This window comes from Ranitomeya imitator, chromosome 6, assembly GCF_032444005.1.
Source record: "Ranitomeya imitator isolate aRanImi1 chromosome 6, aRanImi1.pri, whole genome shotgun sequence".
NCBI lineage: Eukaryota > Metazoa > Chordata > Amphibia > Anura > Dendrobatidae > Ranitomeya > Ranitomeya imitator.
This window is the reverse complement of record NC_091287.1, coordinates 185,889,896-185,911,243: the sequence shown is the minus strand read 5'-3', so window position 1 is coordinate 185,911,243 and position 21,348 is coordinate 185,889,896. Positions and strand designations below refer to the sequence as shown.

Genomic DNA, 21,348 nt, shown 5'->3' with positions numbered 1-21,348 from the left:
CAACATCAATGGGTTTGTTGCTCACACAGTAAGGACCTTCTGGTTGTTTTCCTGCATAAACTTCCAGGTTGTAAGTGTAGGTCTTACTGGCATCAACAAGGGCATAAATTTTTATTCCATATTTGTTTGGCTTTGATGGAATATATTGACGAAAGGCACATCTACCACGAAAACCAGGGAGCATTTCGTCAATAGTGAGATTCTCTCCACGGTAATAACTTTGTTTACAGTTTACAACAAATCTTTGAAATATATCACGAATTGGAGCAAGTCGGTCATGTGTTTTGCATTCGGTTCGGGTAGTTCTGTCGTCAAACCGAAGGCAATGAATTAGAATCTTGAATCTGTTTATGGACATAACAAGGCTAAATTTTTCAACTCCATCCCCATCTTTACCCCAAAGTTCCTCCAAACTTTGTCTATTTGCCCTATAAGCTCCTGCAAGGTACAGTAATCCAAAAAAAGCACGCAGTTCTATTTCATCTGTGGGCTTGATGGTTCTGTTGCAGATGTACTTGTCCTTTATAATGTCTATATATTGGTTGGTATATGTGACAATAGAGTCCAGAATGTCATCTGTAAATATACTGTTCCAGCATTCAACTGCAGTTTTTGCATTACGTGCAGTTCCTATTACTGCAGGAAGGTGAGTAATAATGTTTAAAGGTTCCCTACGTTTTTTCTGGAATGGCTTCTTGTTCCATTTAGTATTTTTATCTTTTCCAATATAATATGATCCAACTTCTTCATCCTCACCACTGTCACCATCTTGCTCTGTTTCAGAATCCAGGACACATTCTTCCACCTCATCATGAGAATCAATCTCACTTTCCTCTCCTAAATCCTCATTCAGTGTGAGGTCTCTATCATCTAACAGCATGTTTGTTACTTCCTCAACATCAAGTTGTTTGGATAAATTGTACATTTTCCTCTCCATTTCAGCAGATAATCTGAAGCAAGAGAAGGACTATGTTAGGGAACTACTGTATATGCCTGAGCAGCACACTTTCTTTTATAAAATCTCCCTTATTTCTATGAAATATCCTCACATTTTGTGCTATACATTCATAAAACAAGCTAAATAAACTATTGTGATGAATAAAAACATAAAATACCAACCTTACTGAATGTGACGTATTCACATACAATGAGCCTGAGAGATCTGTGCAGCTATATCCTCTCCCCTGAAGCTCTGAAATCCAACTGTGATATCAGGTTTCACAGACCTTCAAGAGACAGGAGACTACCTGGAGGGAGGGGGTTTCCTCACAATCTGGTGAGGAAGGAGAAATGAAAGTAAAAGAGAAGCGCCTGTCAGATCAGTTGTATGTGACGGAGAGTTAAGCTACTAGAGGTGTCCAGCCCCCACGTGTGGGGAATGATGTCACCAGTCTATTGTCCACTTGCAAAGTTTTTGCAACTGGAGGAGGGGGCTTCATGTACCAATTAATAAGATGGACGACCCTGGCTGCTGTATTACGGATGGACTGGAGAGGGGACAGTCAAGTGAGAGGGAGGCCAATTAATAAAGCATTACAGTAGTCTAGGCAGGAGTAGATGAGGGCGACAGTGAGGGTTTTTGTTGTTTCCATGGAGAGAAAGGGGTGGATTCTAGAGATATTTTTTAGGTGTAAGCTGCAAGAACGGGCAAGAGACTGTACATTGGAGGAGAGGGAAAGATAGGTGTCAAACATAACACCCAGACAGCATGCCTGCTGCCGGGGCATTAATATGGTGCCACCCATGGAGAGGGAGATGTCAGATTTAGGCTGCCGTCACACTAGCAGTATTTGGTCAGTTTTTACATCAGTATTTGTAAGCCAAAACCAGGAGTGGGTGATAAATACAGAAGTGGTGCATATGATTCTATTATACTTTTCCTCTATTTTTTCCACTCCTGGTATTAGCTTACAAATATTGATGTAAAATACTGACCAAATACTGCTAGTGTGATGTCAGCCTTAGGGAGGTCAGTAGACAGCAGGAGCAGAAGAAGTTCAGTTATGGAAACATTGAGTGTTAGATAGAGAGCAGACATGATGTTGGAGACTCAGGGGTTGATGTGTATAGTTATGTGTTATCATCATAAAGATGACAGTGAAATTATGGCCATGTAAAGAGAGAAGAGAAGTGGACCAAGGACTGAGCCCTGAAGGACCCTAACAGTGAGAGTAAAAGGATACAAAGTGGAGCCAGGGAACAATACACTGAAGGAGTGGTCAGAAAGGTAGGAAGAGAGCCAGGAGAGGACAGTGTCCTTTATGCCTGTTGACTGGAGAGTAGAGAGTAGGAGATGGTGGTCAACAGTGTCAAAAGCTGCAGAGAAGTCGAAAAGAATGAGCAGGAGTAGGAGTAGACTAGGTGCTTCAAAAGTTTAGAGATGAAAGGGACATTGGAGACTGATCTATAGTTATTTGTGCAGGATGGATTGAGAGAGGATTTTTTTTAATAATGGAGTAATGATAGAGTGTTTGAAAGAGGAGGGGAGAGATTAAAGATTGTAGTTAGATGAGTAGTGATGACTGAATAGAGAGATTGGATGAGATGTGAGGGAATGAGGTCGGTAGTGCATGTAGTAGGACAAGAAGAAGAGTGGAGCCTGGAGACTGTCTTCTGTAATGGGATCAAATGTGGAGAGTGAGCCAGGGGAGATCTAGGGAGGGATGGGAGTCACAGCACTTTGTGGATAGGAGCAGATATCCAGATGGATATTATCTATTTTCTCTATAAAGTGGGAGGCCAGGTTATCAGCACAAATGTCTGTGATAGGGGCCTGCGCTTTTGGACTGAGGAGGGAGTGAAAAGTATAATATAGTTTTTTGGGTTATCAGATACTGAAGAGATCAGGGTAGTGAAGTAGGTCTGTTTGGTGAGGTGATGGGCAGAGTAATAGGTCTTTACATACATTTGTAGTGGATGAAGTCTTCTTGTGTGTGTTTTACTCTATAGGTGTTCAGCACTCCTAGATCATCGCTGGAGAAATTGAGTTTGTGATGTGCGCCAGGGCTGTTTTACTCTGTGTTTGGAGGTTCTGAGGGTGAGGGGAGCTTCTTGGTCCAGGGTGCTTCTGAGAGTGTCATTGTAGTGATGTACAGCCAAATCAGTACATGAAAAAGAAGATTGAGGACAGTGATAAGTGTAGGGAGTCTGTAAGTAAATGAATGTTAATGGCTTGCATATTTTGGCAAGTATGGTAGGTAGGAGTGTGCTGGGGTGGGCAGGGATTGGGGACCATGAAGGAGAGAATGTTTTGGTCAGAGAGGGGAAGTGGTGAGTTATCTAGGTAGGAGATTGAACAGGGTCAAAGACCAGGTCAAGGGTGTTACCATCTTTTTGTGTTTCAGAGGTTGAGAGCTGTGAGAGGCTGAGAGAAGTGGTCAGTGATAGAAGCTTTGATGCAGATGTGGAAGTGGGGCTGTTGATGGGTATATTGAAGTCTCCCAAGATAAGTGTTGGTAGTTCTGAGGACATGAAGTGAGGCAGTCAACAAAAAATAATTGATTTTGTATTTATTTAAACCAATCGTCATGTGGAAAAGTGATAAGATGGCTTTTTTTTCTGGTCAGTACATTACTGCAATACCTCATTTAGATAACTTTTTAATGTTTTGCCACTTTTACACAATAAAATCATTTTTTTTAGAAAAAAATGTTTTTGCATCCATGTACTCTGAGAGTTATTGCTTTCTATTTCTCTGCTAACTTAGCTGTATACTATAGCTGGGGTTTTCTATGCCGGACAGGATGATGTTTTCAGCGACACCATAGTTATTTACATTCAACTTTTTGATTGCCTTTTATTCCACTCTGTGGTATGATGAGATTTGCATAGTTTTTGTTGCATTCTTTATTTCTTTAAAACGTTCACTGAAAGGGTAAATTTGTGTGACAGTTTTATAAGGTTGAATGGTTCTAGACACGGCATCTCCAAATATGTGTCCTTTTTTGGTTAATTTTTGTTGTTACGTTAATAATATATGTATTTATTGGTATAATATTTTTTTTCATTTTTCGCTCTTTATTTTGATTTTTAAAAAATATTTTTACAATTTTTTAAAACTTTTTTTTAATTACTTTTTTGCTTAGTCCCTCTATGGGACTTTAACTTCTATCAGTCTGATTACTGGTACAGTATAATGCAGTACAATGCACAAACATTGCAATGTATTATGTCTGTTAGTGATACACTGACAGAACACATTTTAGACCATGCTCCTGGCATGGTCTAACAGGCCATTGCATCCGGCAGACCAAGAGGTTGTCATTTGACCTCCAGTTGCCATGACTACAATCGGCTACTCGCAACAACACCACGGGAATGCCAATCAGAAGGGAAAGGGCGACCTATCTTTCCCCTAGCCTTCTAAATGCTGCAATCACAAACTATTTATTGTGGCATTTATAGGGTTAAATAGCCAGAGGCGGTGTGGACCCACATTAGTTGTTACAGCCAGGGCTCCGCTATCATTTAAGCTGAGCTCCTGATGACAATCATGTGGGCATAGCTCTTGTACCTGCACGATTGCCAAAACATACCAGTACCTCCATTTCTGGAACACACTGCAAAATAGGACACATTCGTACGTTCAGTGTCGTGAAGGGGTTAATACACATGTTCAAATGCAGCCATATGATAACTGTTGGAAATCGACTTTAGGAACTTCATAGGTAGAAAGCAAAAAAATTATTGCACATTTAACAATAAAATGGAAACACAAAATAAAGTTCAAATGTTCTTCCTAAATTTTGACCAATCACATTCCTCTCTGTGCTCACTCACTGTAAACACCGGATCACAGAATATGTAAATCTTGCAATGTTACATTTTTCTACAAACAAAACCTTAAGCTGCATCCATTTATGTGATACCTGTTCTCATAATAACAGCACAGATTAAAGGATTTTTTTCAGTCTTTGCTTTAAAGAGGACTTGTTATCAGATCAAAAGGGGACAGTTTTGATATTTATTTTATTCCCACTAGTTCCCTAAATCTTCCGCTTTTTTCTTTTTTTTTTTTTAAATCTCCCAGAGTTGCAGAGATGGCGGGCTTCTTATTTGGTGCCAATTTTTATGATCTTTACGAAGCGGCATTGTCCATAGGATCCTCTTGGACGTGTCTTTAGGCTTCTCTGCATTAGTTAGGAGGACTATAAATATTAGCAGTATATAAAAAGTCCTATATATCTAGAACAGCTGGAAACAATTTTAAAAAGAAGACGACAGAATACTCACTGGAGCAGCGGTAATAAAATAAGAATAATAACTGGCTAATTTTGGCCTAGTGACAGGCTTTCTATAATTCTGCAAGTCAGTTATTTTTTATAGTCTGCACATTTCTTTTTCCCAGCAATGTGTGCAAGTTTGCTCACAATATCCTTAAATTGCATCTGTGCAACAGTTTGTTGCCAACTATCGTAAAATGCTATTTTTAATTAGACTTAGATTTTTTCCGATGAATTTGAAATGCTTACTAGATCAGCCATACATTTTATAGCTAAAGAACATGCAATTTTATGCTTTAGATAAAAGTTGTCAGTGTCTATTATGTGTGCAAAATATATTCCAGACTGTAATAGTAAAATCTTAACCTTAATAGGGGATCATTTTAGTTTTAGTGAACTTCTACTTCTACTGCTACTGACTAATCAAAAGTATATAGTTAGAAATTATTTCATTTAAAAAAATGTATATAAGAATGATTGCTAACAAGATAGGGACCTTCTGTCCTGATCCCTAAGGTGCAAGCGTCATACAAACACATAAATTCTTTGTATTACAGTAATACAAATAATTGCACCTTATGAATTCACAAAGAAAATCCAGACCTAAGGAGATCAACTGATTGCAAGAGGTTCTACAAGAGGTTCTCTACAACAGCTCGACATCAAGAACGTGACTAATCTATAAATTAGTGTTATCTCCAGTAAAAATTTAATAGGCTGACAAAGATTCTTAAGCAAAATGACACTTGACTTCCACTATACTAGTTTGGCGTTCAGGATAATAGATGTTTCTTGGTTGAATGATATTTCTGAAAAATTTTCTAAACATATGTGCAAAAGTCAATTTTTTATTGAGCAATTACATTTGTGGAATCGTCTTATTTCAAACAGGCAACAAGGGATCAGGCATTTTGAGCTGGCAGGCTCCCCCCATACACATTAAATTCCAGTCCAAGCTACACTTTGATGGATTAGCTAGCGTTTAATCTAAAAAGTGTGGCTAGTTTGCCATTGATGACAGCTAGTTGCTTTCGTAAAAGAAACAATTTTTTTTAATTTTTTTTTAATAATCTCGTGTTTTCAGGATGAGTTAGGTTTTCATCAGGATGGAATAACATAACGATCTTGATTCATTCTATGGAACCAGAAAAATTCTTTTAACCCCTCTCTGACCTTAGACGTACTATCCCGTCGATGTGCCCTGGGCCTATCTGACCCTCGACGGGATAGTACGTCATAGCGATCGGCCGCGCTCACGGGGGGAGCACGGCCGATCGCGGCCGGGTGTCAGCTGCCTATCGCCGCTGACATCCGGCGCTTTGTGCCAGGAGTGGTCACGGACCGCCCCCGGCACATTAACCCCCGGCATACCGTGATCAAACATGAGCGCGGTGTGCTGGTGGTATAGGGAAGCATCGCGCAGCGATGTGATCGCATTGCTGCGAGAGTCTCCTTACCTCCCTCCCTGCAGCAGGCCCGGATCCAAGATGGCCACGGCATCCGGGTCCTGCAGGGAGGGTGGTGGCTTACCAAGTGCCTGCTCAGAGCATGCGCTTGGTAAGCCTGCAGTGCTCTAAGTCAGATCACTGATCTGACAGAGTGCTGTGCAAACTGTCAGATCAGTGATCTGTGATGTCCCCCCAAAGTAAAAAAGTTAAAAAAAAGATTTCCACATGTGTAAAAAAAAAAAAAAATATTCCTAAATAATGAAAAAAAAAATATTCCCATAAATACATTTCTTTATCTAAATAAAAAAAAAACAATAAAAGTACACATATTTAGTGTCGCCGCATCGTAACGACCCAACCAATAAATCTGTCCCACTAGTTAACCCCTTCAGTAAACACCGTAAGAAAAAAAACCGAGGCAAAAAACATAGCTTTTTTATCATACTGCCGAACAAAAAGTGGAATAACATGCGATCAAAAAGACAGATATAAATAACCATGGTACCGCTGAAAACGCCATCTTGTCCCGCAAAAAACAAGCCACAAAACAGCATCATCAGCAAAAAAATAAAAAAGTTATAGTCCTCAGAATAAAGCGATGCAAAAATAATTATTTTTTCTATAAAATAGTTTTTATCGTATAAAAAGCACCAAAACATAATAAAATAATATAAATGAGGTATCGCTGTAATCATACTGACCCGAAGAATAAAATTGCTTTATCAATTTTACCAAATGCGGAACGGTATAAACGCCTCCCCCAAAAGAAGTTCATGAATAGCTGGTTTTCGGTCATTCTGCCTCACAAAAATTGGAATAAAAAGCGATCAAAAAATGTCACGTGCACGAAAATGTTACCAATAAAAATGTCAACTCGTTCCGCAAAAACAAGACCTCACATGACTCTGTGGACTCAAATATGGAAAAATTATAGCTCTCAAAATGTGGTAACGCAAAAAATATTTTTTGCAATAAAAAGCGTCTTTCAGTGTGTGACGGCTGCCAATCATAAAAATGCCACATTAAAAATAAATCAAACCCCCCTTCATCAACCCCTTAGTTAGGGAATAATAAAAAAAATGTAAAAAAATGTATTTATTTCCATTTTCCCACTAGGGTTAGGTCTAGGGTTACAGCTAGGGTTAGGGCTAGGGCTAGGGTTAGGGTTAGGGTTAGGGCTAGGGTTAGGGCTAGGGTTAGGGCTAGGGCAAGGGTTGAGGCTAAAGTTAGGGTTAGGGTTGGGGCTAAAGTTAGGATTAGGGTTTGGATTACATTTCCGGTTGGGAATAGGGTTGGGATTAGGGTTAGGGGTGTGTCTGGGTTAGAGGTGTGGTTAGGGTTACCGTTGGGATTAGGGTTAGGGGTGTGTTTGCATTAGGGTTTCAGTTATAATTGGGGGGTTTCCACTGTTTAGGCACATCAGGGGCTCTCCAAACGCGACATGGCGTCCGATCTCAATTCCAGCCAATTCTGCGTTGAAAAAGTAAAACAGTGCTCCTTCACTTCCGAGCTTTTGGTGTCCAATTTCTCCTGTTACCCTTGGGAAAATACAAAACTGGGGGCTAAAAAATAGTTTTTGTGGGAAAAAAAAGATTTTTTATTTTCACGGCTCTGCATTATAAACTGTAGTGAAACACTTGGGGGTTCAAAGTTCTCACAACACATCTAGATAAGTTCCTTGAGGGGTCTAGTTTCCAATATGGGGTCACTTGTGGGGAGTTTCTACTGTTTAGGTACATTAGGGGCTCTGCAAACGCAATGTGACACCTGCAGACCAATCCATCTAAGTCTGCATTCCAAATGCTCCTTCTCTTCCAAGCTCTTCCATGCGCTCAAACGGTAGTTCCCCCCACATGTCGGGTATCAGCGAACTCAGGACAAATTGGACAACAACATTTAGGGTCCAATTTCTCCTGTTACCTTTGGAAAAATACAAAACTGGGGGCTAAAAATTTTTGTGGGAAAAAAAATTTGTTTTATTTTTTATTTTTATGGCTCTGCATTATAAACTTCTGTGAAACCCTTGGTGGGCCAGATAAGTTCCTTAGGGGGTCTACTTTCCAAAATGGCGTCACTTGTGGGGGGTTTCAATGTTTAGGCACATCAGTGGATCCAAATGCAACATGGCGTCCCATCTCAAATCCTGTCAATTTTGCATTGAAAAGTCAAATTGCCCTCCTTTGCTTCCGAGCTCTGTCATGCGCCCAAACAGTGGTTTACCCCCACATATGGGGTATCATCGTACTCAGGACAAATTGTACAACAACTTTTGTGGTCCATTTTCTCCTGTTACCCTTGGTAAAATAAAACAAATTGGAGCTGAAGTAAATTTTTTGTGAAAAAAGTTAAATGTTCATTTTTATTTAAACATTCCAAAAATTCCTGTGAAACACCTGAAGGGTTAATAAACTTCATGAATGTGGTTTTGAGCACCTTGAGGGGTGCAGTTTTTAGAATGGTGTCACACTTGGGTATTTTCTATCATATAGACCCCTCAAAATGACTTCAAATGAGATGTGGTCCCTAAAAAAAAATGGTGTTGTAAAAATGAGAAATTTGCTGGTCAACTTTTAACCCTTACAACTCCCTAACAAAAAAAATTTTTGTTCCAAAATTGTGCTGATGTAAAGTAGACATGGGGGAAATGTTACTTATTAAGTATTTTGTGTGACATATCTCTGTGATTTAATTGCATAAAAATTCAAAGTTGGAAAATTGCGAAATTTTCAAAATTTTTGCCAAATTTCTGTTTTTTTCACAAATAAACGCAGGTAATATCAAAGAAATTTTACCATTATCATGAAGTACAATATGTCATGAGAAAACAGTGTCAGAATTACCAGGATCCTTTGAAGCGTTCCAGAGTTATAACCTCATAAAGGGACAGTGGTCAGAATTGTAAAAATTGGCCTGGTCATTGACGTGCAAACCACCCTTGGGGGTAAAGGGGTTAAAGGAGCATGTGAGGAGCCCAGTCCCTTAGCCTCCTCCATTTGAACAATGCTTGATATGAGTACTTGATTACTTACTATATTAGTGCCTCAAAATAATGTCCCTAGAACATCTGTTAAACTAAAAGTAAAGTGACCACCCTCGTAAATGACCTGTGAATTTAGATTATTGTTTTTTATGTATGTGTTATAAAATTATCCTTATAAGTCATGTTACTATGTTCTGATATTTTTTCTTTTCTTTTCTGACTTTACATAGGTGGATTACAGAAGCCAGTACACAACTGCAATGAATCTTTTGTTATTGAATCCTTGCCTGACTGTGGCTATCTGTTTGAAATGCTAATGATGAATGTAGATTCAAGCCAGTGGTGCAACCTGACTAAAGTTATCATGTAAGAGAATTCCTGATTTTTTCTGACTTATTCTATATGATAACGGTAAATACAAAGAGTGTTAATGTTATTTTACACCATGCTATACATAGTTATATCAGTTTATGGATAATTATTTGACATAAAAAGCGCTTTTCTGATCTTCTGCTATAGTGTACAGTGGCTGCTGTGAATTATTTGGTTTTGATTAAAACAAAACCTTAACAGGTTTTATCTAAAGAAGAATGAATCTGCTGAAATGTGAATTTGCCAAATGTGCTCACATTCAAATAGGAAAATTGATTAACATCACATTTCTTTGATGCAAATTAAATTGCTGGTAAAATACATTTAATATGCTCTGAAGTGTCTCCAGATTTGTAAGCAGATTAAAAAGCTCCAGTCTTCTTTTCTATCTTCACTTTTACATGCCCTTGGCATTGACTAGGCCTTAAGACGAGGAGACGCATGTCATCATGTCGTGTGATGCCTAGCCAGTGCTGGAGGTACCTAAAAATGAAGACTCAAGAGAAGACTGCAATCACAGGAAGGGAGCAAGGTAATGAAGTATTGGATGGGAACCTGTTGCACCAAGGTAAGTGACGGGATAGGGTAGTATAATTCAGGTTCTGGTTGAATCCAAATATTGTTAAAATTTGATGCAAATTTGATTCACTCATTTCTAGTTTTAACCAAAAACTGATTAAATCAAGGGTTAACTAGCTCAACAAGTAAATACATAGCATAGATAACAGGGGCTATGATATATAATTTACTCAAAAATAACTCATTGGTGACACTCAAGTAGAAAAAAGTAATTGAAAAATGGAAGATAATGCAGTTAAACACAAAACCGATAATGCAGTAAATCACAATAGGTTTTGCCAAATAATTTTCTCTTTCTCAAAACAAATGAGAGGTGTTTAAACACATAAAATAGAACATGACATATTGAAGGCTACAAGGTTAACTGCATGTAAAAACTGAATATTGAGCAATGTGAGAGGCTGACTTTGCTTAGACCATTCTTACTTTCATAATGTCAAACTAGGCCAAACTGGTTTTTTTTGTGTTTTTTTTAGTCTTTAAAGAAGGATACGTAGAGCTGCAAAATAACTAATTGGAAAAAAGAATTTGAAAAATGGAAATGAAGGGACAAAAACATAAAATAGACTTCAATGTTGTCCTTAGACTACGAGTCCTAGGCTACAAGCCTGCAGTCACTATGCTCCGAGGAGAGGGCAGTCATGGGACCGCAAATATGCAATTGCAATACTTTCGGCCACATTACAACTAGACATGTCCAGCCTCTCTCAAGGCACCTGGTTTGAGTGAGGCCGTGCCATCTAGTCAGCATGTGACTGCATGTATGCAAATCATATACTTGCAGTCTCGAGCCTGCTGCTCTCAGTGCAGACATTAGAGAAACCTCACAACGTGCAGTGTGTCCACTATAAGGATTTCCAAGTCTGCAGTCACATGGAGTGACTGCAGATTTGTAACATAAGGCTGGAAAACCCCTTTATCAATAGTCTTTTTAGATAGTGCATAAATTAATTTTTGGACTTGGTTCACTTTACGTAAAGTATATGATTTATCTCTGTTAGGTCTCGAGTTCCCGCTTCTGCACAGGGGGAATCTCGAGCCATCTCCGCTGCGGTCTCCCATTCTTATCCAGCCGCAGTGGAGCCTGCTCAGCAGGGACGTCGGTCCCAGCATCTTGCTCAGTCTCACTCTGTACAGAGAGTTACTGCTGCTTCTTCAGCTTCTGCCATTAAAGCCAGTGCTGGTCAGCAGCGAGCAGACTTCTCTGGGACTAAGTCCTTGTCTGCACACACTGAGCATGCCCAGGGCAAGATCTCCCGTTGGAGATCGAGGTTCATGTGCTCAGGCCCTGCAGCACATTCCATTGGTCCTCTTGGCAGGTCTTGGAAGGGCAAAGTTTCTGTGGCCACTTCCTGTGCTGCAACTATATAAACTGCGCATGACCGCACGGCCATGCGCTAGTGTACATTTGCATATGTGTGTTTGTTGTGAGTGCAAGTCGTCCTTGGATACCCCTTCCCTATTGAATGTCTGTTCGCGGAAGGTGTATGGTTGCTATCTAGCGCCCGACTTATCCTACAGCACGAATCACACATTACAGCGTCCAGTTGCTGTGACCGCCAGTACGGCGCCGTGCACTTCCTCTGTGCTTTCCTTACCCAAGCCTGGGTGGTTAGTGGCGTTCGTCAGTGCGGCACCGCATGCACTTTTGTGCCCTAATATTGTTACTCAGTTTCCTTACACACCCAGTTGCGGTGTTGTGCCAGCAAGGGTCTAATCGGACTTCAATCCTAGTTGGGGTTGAGTTCGCTGACTACTTGCTCGCGCTCTATGTGCGGTACCGCGATCCTGTGACGCAACAGGATCGCTTCCTTCACGCTGGGTGAAGTTTAACCCACGTGTGTATACTTATGAGTACCGCCATATAGTCCGTCATTACTTGGCAGCAGGTTCCATCTCTGCACGGTGGACCCAGGGCTGCGAACGCATCATACTCTATCTGTCTTTGTATTTGATGCGTTCCGCTAGCCCTAACATTACACTAGCGCCAGGGTCTGGCTAGTAATGACGGACAAACAGCAATCCTTGCGGTATATCCAGCAGCTGGAGGGTAGGTTGGCGGCTCTTGAGAGCGCAACCTCAGCTGTGGATGTTACCGCAGTTGCTGTACAGGCTGCTAGCGTGGCTGCAGCAACCCTGTCCATTGCCACCCCTGCTCCGACATTTTCTCGCCTCCCGCTGCCAGAAAAATTTTCTGGTGATAGCAGATTTTGTAGGGGATTTGTGAGTCAGTGCTCTATTCACCTCGAGCTCCTGGCTGCACGTTTTCCCACAGAGCGGGCTAATGTGGGATTTATAGAGTCTCTCTTGTCGGACAGGGCGTTGGAATGGGCTACGCCGCTGTGGGAGCGTGGCAATCATGTGGTGCAGAGTGCTCCGCTGTTTCTGAGCACTCTGAAACAGGTCTTTTTAGGACCTCAAGTCACCCATGATACTGCGCTCCAACTGCTGGAATTAACTCAGGGTGAGTCCTTGGTCAGTCCAATTCCGCACTTTAGCTTCTGAGCTGGATTGGTCGGATAAAGCTCTTATCCCCATATTTTGGAGGGGCCTGGCTGACCACGTTAAGGACGCTCTGGCCACTAGGGAGATTCCTGCCACACTGGAGGAGTTAATAACTGTCTCCACTCGAATTGACCTCCGTTTTAACGAGCGGAGGTTAGAGCGAGCCCAGTGTAGGCAGAGGTTTCGGCTGGCTCCTACCTTCGCCAAACCTCTGGAATCTCCGGTCCTGGTTCCTGAATCACATGAGGCCAGGGAAGTGTCACAAGCAGGATCTATGTCCAGGACCGCTTGTGCACTCAAGGTCTGTCATGTTTGCCAGCAGTCAGGACATCTAGCCACCAGATGTCCTCAGCCGTCGAGGAAACGTCTGCGTCTAGTGGTAGTAGGTGGAGGTACACTAGACACGGCGACGTTTGCCTCTAAATTGTCCTTTAAGGGGACAATTACTATAGGCTCATTCTCCCACTCGGTAGAGCTCTGCGTGGATTCTGGGGCGGAGGGCAATTTTATGTCTTCTGCCTTCGCCCAACGTCACGCTATACCCCTGGTTATGCTAGCTCAACCAGTAACAGTACGAGTGGTGAATGGGTCGACACTGCCCTCACAGATTACACACCAGACCATCCCTTTTACTCTGTCCATGTCGCCATCTCATCAGGAGATTATATCTCTGCTCGTCATTCCTGAGGGAATTGATGAAGTCCTGTTGGGAATACCTTGGCTACGGTACCACTCTCCTCATATTGAGTGGTCCTCTGGCAGAATCCTGGGATGGGGCGAATCTTGTGGGGGTAGGTGTCAGAGGGAGTGCGTTCAGGTTGCTACTACAGAGGTACCCGCAGATCTTTCCTCTCTCCCCAAGCAGTATTGGTCTTATGCAGACGTGTTCTCCAAAAAGGCAGCGGAGATTCTTCCGCCCCATCGCCCCTATGACTGTCCTATTGATCTCTTGCCTGGTGCTGAGCCTCCCCGGGGTCGAGTGTTGTGAATTCTGTGGTCACAAGTGGTATTGCAGTCTCTGGGCGTCCTCCCTCAGGTGTTTTAGTGAGCTCGTTGGCTGCCTTGCTATTTAGCTCCACCTGAGTCTGTCTTCCTTGCTCCTTGTCAATGTTCCAGTGTTGGATCTGAGCTACTGCATCTTTCCTTGGGCCTGCTGCTCTGCTAGATAAGTGCTTCTAGTTTGTTTTCTGTTTTTTCTGTCCAGCTTGTTATTATCTTTTGCTGGAAGCTCTGAGAAGCAAAGGGGTGCACCGCCGTGCTGTTAGTTCGGCACGGTGGGTCTTTTTTGCCCCTTTGCGTGGTTTTCGTTTTAGGGTTTTTTGTAGACTGCATAGTTCTCTTTGCTATCCTCGCTCTGTCTAGAATATCGGGCCTCACTTTGCTGAATCTATTTCATTCCTACGTTTGTCTTTTCATCTTGCTAACAGTCATTATATGTGGGGGCTGCCTATTCCTTTGGGGTATTTCTCTGAGGTAAGTCAGGCTTGTATTTCTATCTTCAGGCTAGTCAGCTCCTCAGGCAGTGCCGAGTTGCATAGGTAGTGATAGGCGCAATCCACTGCTGCTTCCAGTTGTGTGAGGACAGTTCAGGTACTGCAGTCTACAGAGATTCCACGTCTCAGAGCTCGTCCTATTGTTTTGGGTTTTTGCCAGATCTCTGTATGTGCGCTGATTACTGCACGCTGTGTTGCCTGATTGCCAGCCATAACAGTACAAGGAGCCAATTCAATGATTTCCAATAGAGGGAAAAAAGAAATCCTGACATCATTTTTTTTTCTTAGCTCTGTCTTCAGTCTTTTTTTTCCCCTAGACATTAGAGTGCTTCAGGACACAGCTGTGGACATGGATATTCAGGCTCTGTGCTCCTCAATGGATAATCTCGTTGTAAATGTACAAAAGATTCAAGATACTATTGATCAGAAATCGATGCTAGAACCAAGAATTCCGATTCCTGATTTGTTTTTTGGTGACAGAACTAAGTTCCTGAGCTTCAGAAATAATTGTAAGCTATTTTTGGCCTTGAAACCTCATTCTTCTGGTAATCCTATTCAACAGGTTTTGATTATTATTTCTTTTTTGCGTGGCGACCCACAGGACTGGGCGTTTTCTCTTGCACCAGGAGATTCTGCATTGAGTAATATTGATGCATTTTTCCAGGCGCTGGGATTGCTTTACGATGAGCCTAATTCAGTGGATCAAGCTGAGAAAAATCTGCTGGCTTTATGCCAGGGTCAGGATGATGTAGAACTATATTGTCAGAAATTTAGAAAATGGTCAGTACTCACTCTGTGGAATGAATCTGCACTAGCGGCTTTGTTCAGAAAGGGTCTCTCTGAAGCTCTTAAGGATGTAATGGTGGGATTTCCTATGCCTGCTGGTTTGAATGAGTCTATGTCCTTGGCCATTCAGATCGGTCGTCGCTTGCGCGAGCGTAAATCTGTGCACCATCTGGCGGTATTGTCTGAGAGTAAGCCTGAGCCTATGCAGTGCAACAGGACTATGACTAAAGTAGAACGGCACGAACACAGACGTCTGAACAGACTGTGTTTCTATTGTGGTGATTTTACTCATGCTATTTCTAATTGTCCTAAACGCACTAGACGGTTCGATAGCTCTGCCGTTATTGGTACTGTACAGTCCAAATTCCTTTTGTCCATTACCTTAATGTGCTCTTTGTCATCATATTCTGTCATGGCGTTTGTGGATTCAGGCGCTGCCCTGAATCTGATGGATTTGGATTATGCTAAACGTTGTGGATTTTTCTTGGAGCCTTTGCGGTGTCCTATTCCGTTGAGAGGAATTGATGCTACACCTCTGGCCAAGAATAAGCCTCAGTACTGGGCCCAGCTGACCATGTGCATGGCTCCTGCACATCAGGAAGTTATTCGCTTTTTGGTACTGCATAATTTGCATGATGTGGTCGTGTTGGGGTTGCCATGGCTACAAACCCATAATCCAGTATTGGATTGGAACTCTATGTCGGTAACCAGCTGGGGTTGTCAGGGAGTACATGGTGATGTTCCATTTTTGTCTATTTCGTCATCCATTCCTTCTGACATCCCAGAGTTCTTGTCGGACTTTCAGGATGTATTTGAAGAGTCCAAGTCTGATGCCCTTCCTCCGCATAGGAATTGTGATTGTGCTATCGATTTGATTCCTGGTAGTAAATTCCCTAAGGGTCGTTTATTTAATTTGTCCGTACCTGAACACACCGCTATGCGCAGTTATGTGAAGGAGTCCCTGGAGAAGGGACATATTCGCCCATCGTCGTCACCATTGGGAGCAGGGTTCTTTTTTGTAGCCAAGAAGGATGGTTCGCTAAGACCGTGTATTGATTACCGCCTTCTTAATAAGATCACTGTTAAGTTTCAGTATCCCTTGCCATTGATTTCTGACTTGTTTGCTCGGATTAAGGGGGCTAGTTGGTTTACTAAGATTGATCTTCGTGGTGCGTATAATCTGGTGAGAATCAGGCAGGGAGATGAATGGAAAACGGCATTTAATACGCCCGAGGGTCATTTTGAGTATCTGGTGATGCCGTTCGGACTTGCCAATGCTCCATCTGTTTTTCAGTCTTTTATGCATGACATTTTTCGTGAGTATCTGGATAAATTCTTGATTGTTTACTTGGATGACATTTTGATCTTCTCAGATGATTGGGAGTCTCATGTAAAGCAAGTCAGAATGGTTTTCCAGGTACTGCGTGCTAATTCCTTGTTTGTGAAGGGATCAAAGTGTCTCTTCGGTGTGCAGAAAGTTTCATTTTTGGGGTTCATCTTTTCCCCTTCTACTATCGAGATGGATCCGGTTAAGGTTCAGGCCATCCAGGATTGGACTCAGCCGACATCTCTAAAAAGTTTGCAGAAATTCCTGGGCTTTGCTAATTTTTATCGTCGCTTCATCTGTAATTTTTCTAGCATTGCCAGACCATTGACCGATTTGACCAAGAAGGGTGCTGATTTGGTTAATTGGTCTTCTGCTGCCGTGGAAGCTTTTCAGGAGTTGAAGCGTCGTTTTTGCTGTGCCCCTGTGTTGTGTCAACCTGATGTTTCTCTTCCGTTCCAGGTCGAGGTTGATGCTTCTGAGATTGGTGCAGGGGCGGTTTTGTCACAGAGAGGTTCTGGTTGCTCAGTGTTCAAACCATGTGCTTTCTTTTCCAGGAAATTTTCTGCTGCTGAGCGTAATTATGATGTGGGCAACCGAGAGTTGCTGGCCATGAAGTGGGCATTCGAGGAGTGGCGTCATTGGCTTGAGGGTGCTAAGCATCGCGTGGTGGTTTTGACTGATCATAAGAACCTTACTTATCTTGAGTCTGCCAAGCGCTTGAATCCTAGACAGGCCCGTTGGTCGTTATTTTTTGCTCGTTTTGATTTTGTGATTTCATACCTTCCGGGCTCTAAAAATGTGAAGGCGGATGCTCTGTCTAGGAGTTTTGTGCCCGACTCTCCGGGGTTATCTGAGCCGGCGAGTATCCTCAAGGAAGGAGTCATTGTGTCTGCCATCTCCCCTGATTTGCGGAGAGTGTTGCAGAAATTTCAGGCTAATAAACCTGATCGTTGTCCGGCCGAGAAACTGTTCGTCCCTGATAGGTGGACTAGTAAAGTTATCTCTGAACTTCATTGTTCGGTGCTGGCCGGTCATCCAGGAATCTTTGGTACCAGGGAGTTGGTTGCTAGATCCTTTTGGTGGCCGTCTCTGTCGCGGGATGTGCGTGCTTTTGTGCAGTCCTGTGGAATTTGTGCTAGGGCTAAGCCCTGCTGTTCACGTGCCAGTGGGTTGCTTTTGCCCTTGCCGGTCCCGAAGAGGCCTTGGACACATATTTCGATGGATTTCATTTCTGACCTTCCCGTTTCTCAAAAGATGTCTGTCATTTGGGTGGTCTGTGATCGCTTTTCTAAAATGGTCCATCTGGTGCCCTTGGTTAAATTGCCTTCCTCCTCTGATTTGGTGCCTTTGTTCTTCCAGCATGTGGTTCGTTTACATGGCATTCCTGAGAATATTGTTTCTGACAGAGGTTCCCAGTTTGTCTCAAGGTTCTGGCGAGCCTTTTGTGGTAGGATGGGCATTGACCTATCTTTTTCCTCGGCCTTCCATCCTCAGACTAATGGCCAGACCGAACGAACCAATCAGACCTTGGAAACATATCTGAGATGTTTTGTTTCCGCTGACCAGGATGATTGGGTGTCATTTTTGCCGTTGGCTGAGTTCGCCCTTAATAATCGGGCCAGCTCGGCTACCTTGGTCTCTCCATTTTTCTGCAATTCTGGGTTCCATCCTCGTTTCTCTTCAGGACAGGTTGAGTCTTCGGACTGTCCTGGTGTGGATTATGTGGTGGACAGGTTGCAGCAGATCTGGACTCAGGTAGTGGACAATTTGACCTTGTCCCAGGAGAAGGCTCAGCTTTTCGCTAATCGCAGACGCCGTGTGGGACCCCGACTTCGTGTTGGGGATCTGGTTTGGTTATCTTCTCGTCATATACCTATGAAGGTTTCCTCTCCTAAATTTAAACCTCGTTTTATTGGTCCGTATAGGATTTCTGAGATTCTCAATCCGGTGTCTTTTCGTCTGACCCTCCCAGACTCCTTTTCCATACATAATGTATTCCATAGGTCGTTGTTGAGGAGATACGTGGCACCTATGGTTCCATCTGTGGAGCCTCCTGCCCCTGTTTTGGTGGAGGGGGAATTGGAGTATATTGTGGAGAAGATTTTGGATTCTCGTGTCTCTAGACGGAAACTCCAGTATCTGGTCAAATGGAAGGGTTATGCTCAGGAAGATAATTCCTGGGTTTTTGCCTCTGATGTCCATGCCCCAGATCTTGTTCGTGCCTTTCATGTGGCTCATCCTGGTCGGCCTGGGGGTTCTGGTGAGGGTTCGGTGACCCCTCCTCAAGGGGGGGGTACTGTTGTGAATTCTGTGGTCACAAGTGGTATTGCAGTCTCTGGGCGTCCTCCCTCAGGTGTTTTAGTGAGCTCGTTGGCTGCCTTGCTATTTAGCTCCACCTGAGTCTGTCTTCCTTGCTCCTTGTCAATGTTCCAGTGTTGGATCTGAGCTACTGCATCTTTCCTTGGGCCTGCTGCTCTGCTAGATAAGTGCTTCTAGTTTGTTTTCTGTTTTTTCTGTCCAGCTTGTTATTATCTTTTGCTGGAAGCTCTGAGAAGCAAAGGGGTGCACCGCCGTGCTGTTAGTTCGGCACGGTGGGTCTTTTTTGCCCCTTTGCGTGGTTTTCGTTTTAGGGTTTTTTGTAGACTGCATAGTTCTCTTTGCTATCCTCGCTCTGTCTAGAATATCGGGCCTCACTTTGCTGAATCTATTTCATTCCTACGTTTGTCTTTTCATCTTGCTAACAGTCATTATATGTGGGGGCTGCCTATTCCTTTGGGGTATTTCTCTGAGGTAAGTCAGGCTTGTATTTCTATCTTCAGGCTAGTCAGCTCCTCAGGCAGTGCCGAGTTGCATAGGTAGTGATAGGCGCAATCCACTGCTGCTTCCAGTTGTGTGAGGACAGTTCAGGTACTGCAGTCTACAGAGATTCCACGTCTCAGAGCTCGTCCTATTGTTTTGGGTTTTTGCCAGATCTCTGTATGTGCGCTGATTACTGCACGCTGTGTTGCCTGATTGCCAGCCATAACAGTCGAGTCTATCCGTTATCTCTCCCGGAGACGGAGGCAATGTCACAGTACATCCAGGAAAATCTGGCAAGAGGATTCATTAGGAAATCAGTGTCACCTGCTGGGGCAGGGTTCATCTTCGTGCAGAAGAAGAATGGGGAATTGCGTCCATGCATAGACTACAGGGGTCTTAATGCCATCACTGTTAAAAATAAGCATCCTTTGCCCTTGATATCTGAGCTCTTCGATAGGCTTAGGGGAGCAAGGGTATTTACTAAACTAGATCTGCGGGGTGCTTACAACCTGATTCGCATCCGTGAGGGGGACGAATGGAAGACGGCTTTTAACACCAGGGATGGGCACTATGAATATCTGGTGATGCCCTTCGGGCTCTGTAATGCCCCAGCCGTTTTCCAAGACTTTGTGAACGATATCTTCCGGGATATGCTTTCCACCTCGGTCGTAGTCTATCTGGATGATATTCTCATCTACTCTCCAGATATTGACTCCCACCGGAGAGATGTTTGCAAAGTCTTCGACCTCCTACGGGCAAACTCCCTCTATGCCAAGTTGGAGAAGTGTATGTTTGAGCAGGAGTCCTTACCTTTCCTAGGCTACATCATCTCTGCCCAGGGATTGGCTATGGATCCTGCCAAACTACAGGCTGTGATGGACTGGCAGGAACCCCATTCTCTTAAAGCGGTGCAGCACTTTATGGGGTTCATTAATTATTATCGCCAGTTCATTCTCAACTTTGGTAGCTCCCTTGGTTGCCCTCACCAAGAAGGGGGCGAATCCCAAATTGTGGTCTGAGGAGGTCTCCAAGGCCTTTAACTCTATAAAGTCACACTTCGCTAGCGCTCCCATCCTACATCGCCCCGATGTTGATAAGCCATTTATCATGGAGGTGGATGCCTCTTCTGTTGGTGCTGGAGCAGTCCTCTTCCAAAAGGATGCTCAAGGTCGGAAGCATCCTTGCTTCTTTTTCTCCAAGACCTTCTCACCAGCAGAGAGGAATTATTCTCTCGGGGACAGGGAGTTGCTAGCCATGAAGTTGGCTTTCTCGGAGTGGAGACATCTCTTGGAGGGAGCACGTTTTCCCTTCCAAGTCTTCACAGACCATAAAAATTTGGTGTACCTGCAGACAGCCCAGCGGTTGAATTCTCGCCAGGCCAGATGGTCCTTATTCTTCTCCCGGTTTCATTTCACCCTCCATTTTCTTTCTGGGGAGAAGAACATTCGGGCCGACGCTCTCTCTCGCTCCGTTGTGTCATCTGCGGAGGAGGAGGAGGAGCCACGGCTTATTGTCTGTTGTGAATTCTGTGGCTGAATTCACTCCTGTGGTCACAAGTGGTACTGCAGCTTCTGAGCTTCCTCCCTCAGGTGTTCTGGTGAGCTCGTTAACTGCTTCATTACTTAACTCCGCCTGATGCTGCTATCCTTGCTCCTTGTCAATGTTTCAGTGTTGGATCCGAGCTTCTCCTGATTGTTCCTGTGACCTGCTGCTCTGTATAGCTAAGTGCTTTTTTGCTTTTTTGTTGCTTTTTTTCTGTCCAGCTTGTCTTTTGTTTTGCTGGAAGCTCTGAGACGCAAAGGGTGTACCGCCGTGCCGTTAGTTCGGCACGGTGGGT

General features: G+C 43.2%; 1 protein-coding gene across 1 annotated transcript in view; it reads left to right on the top strand.

The window, feature by feature from the left end:
- Nucleotides 1–21,348, top strand: part of RAMP3 (receptor activity modifying protein 3) — a 436,298-nt gene that overhangs the window by 336,558 nt on the left and 78,392 nt on the right. The window contains exon 2 of the mRNA XM_069730379.1: nucleotides 9,881–10,016. Coding sequence (XP_069586480.1) covers nucleotides 9,881–10,016 — 136 coding nt within the window. The remainder of the gene's footprint in view (nucleotides 1–9,880; nucleotides 10,017–21,348) is intronic.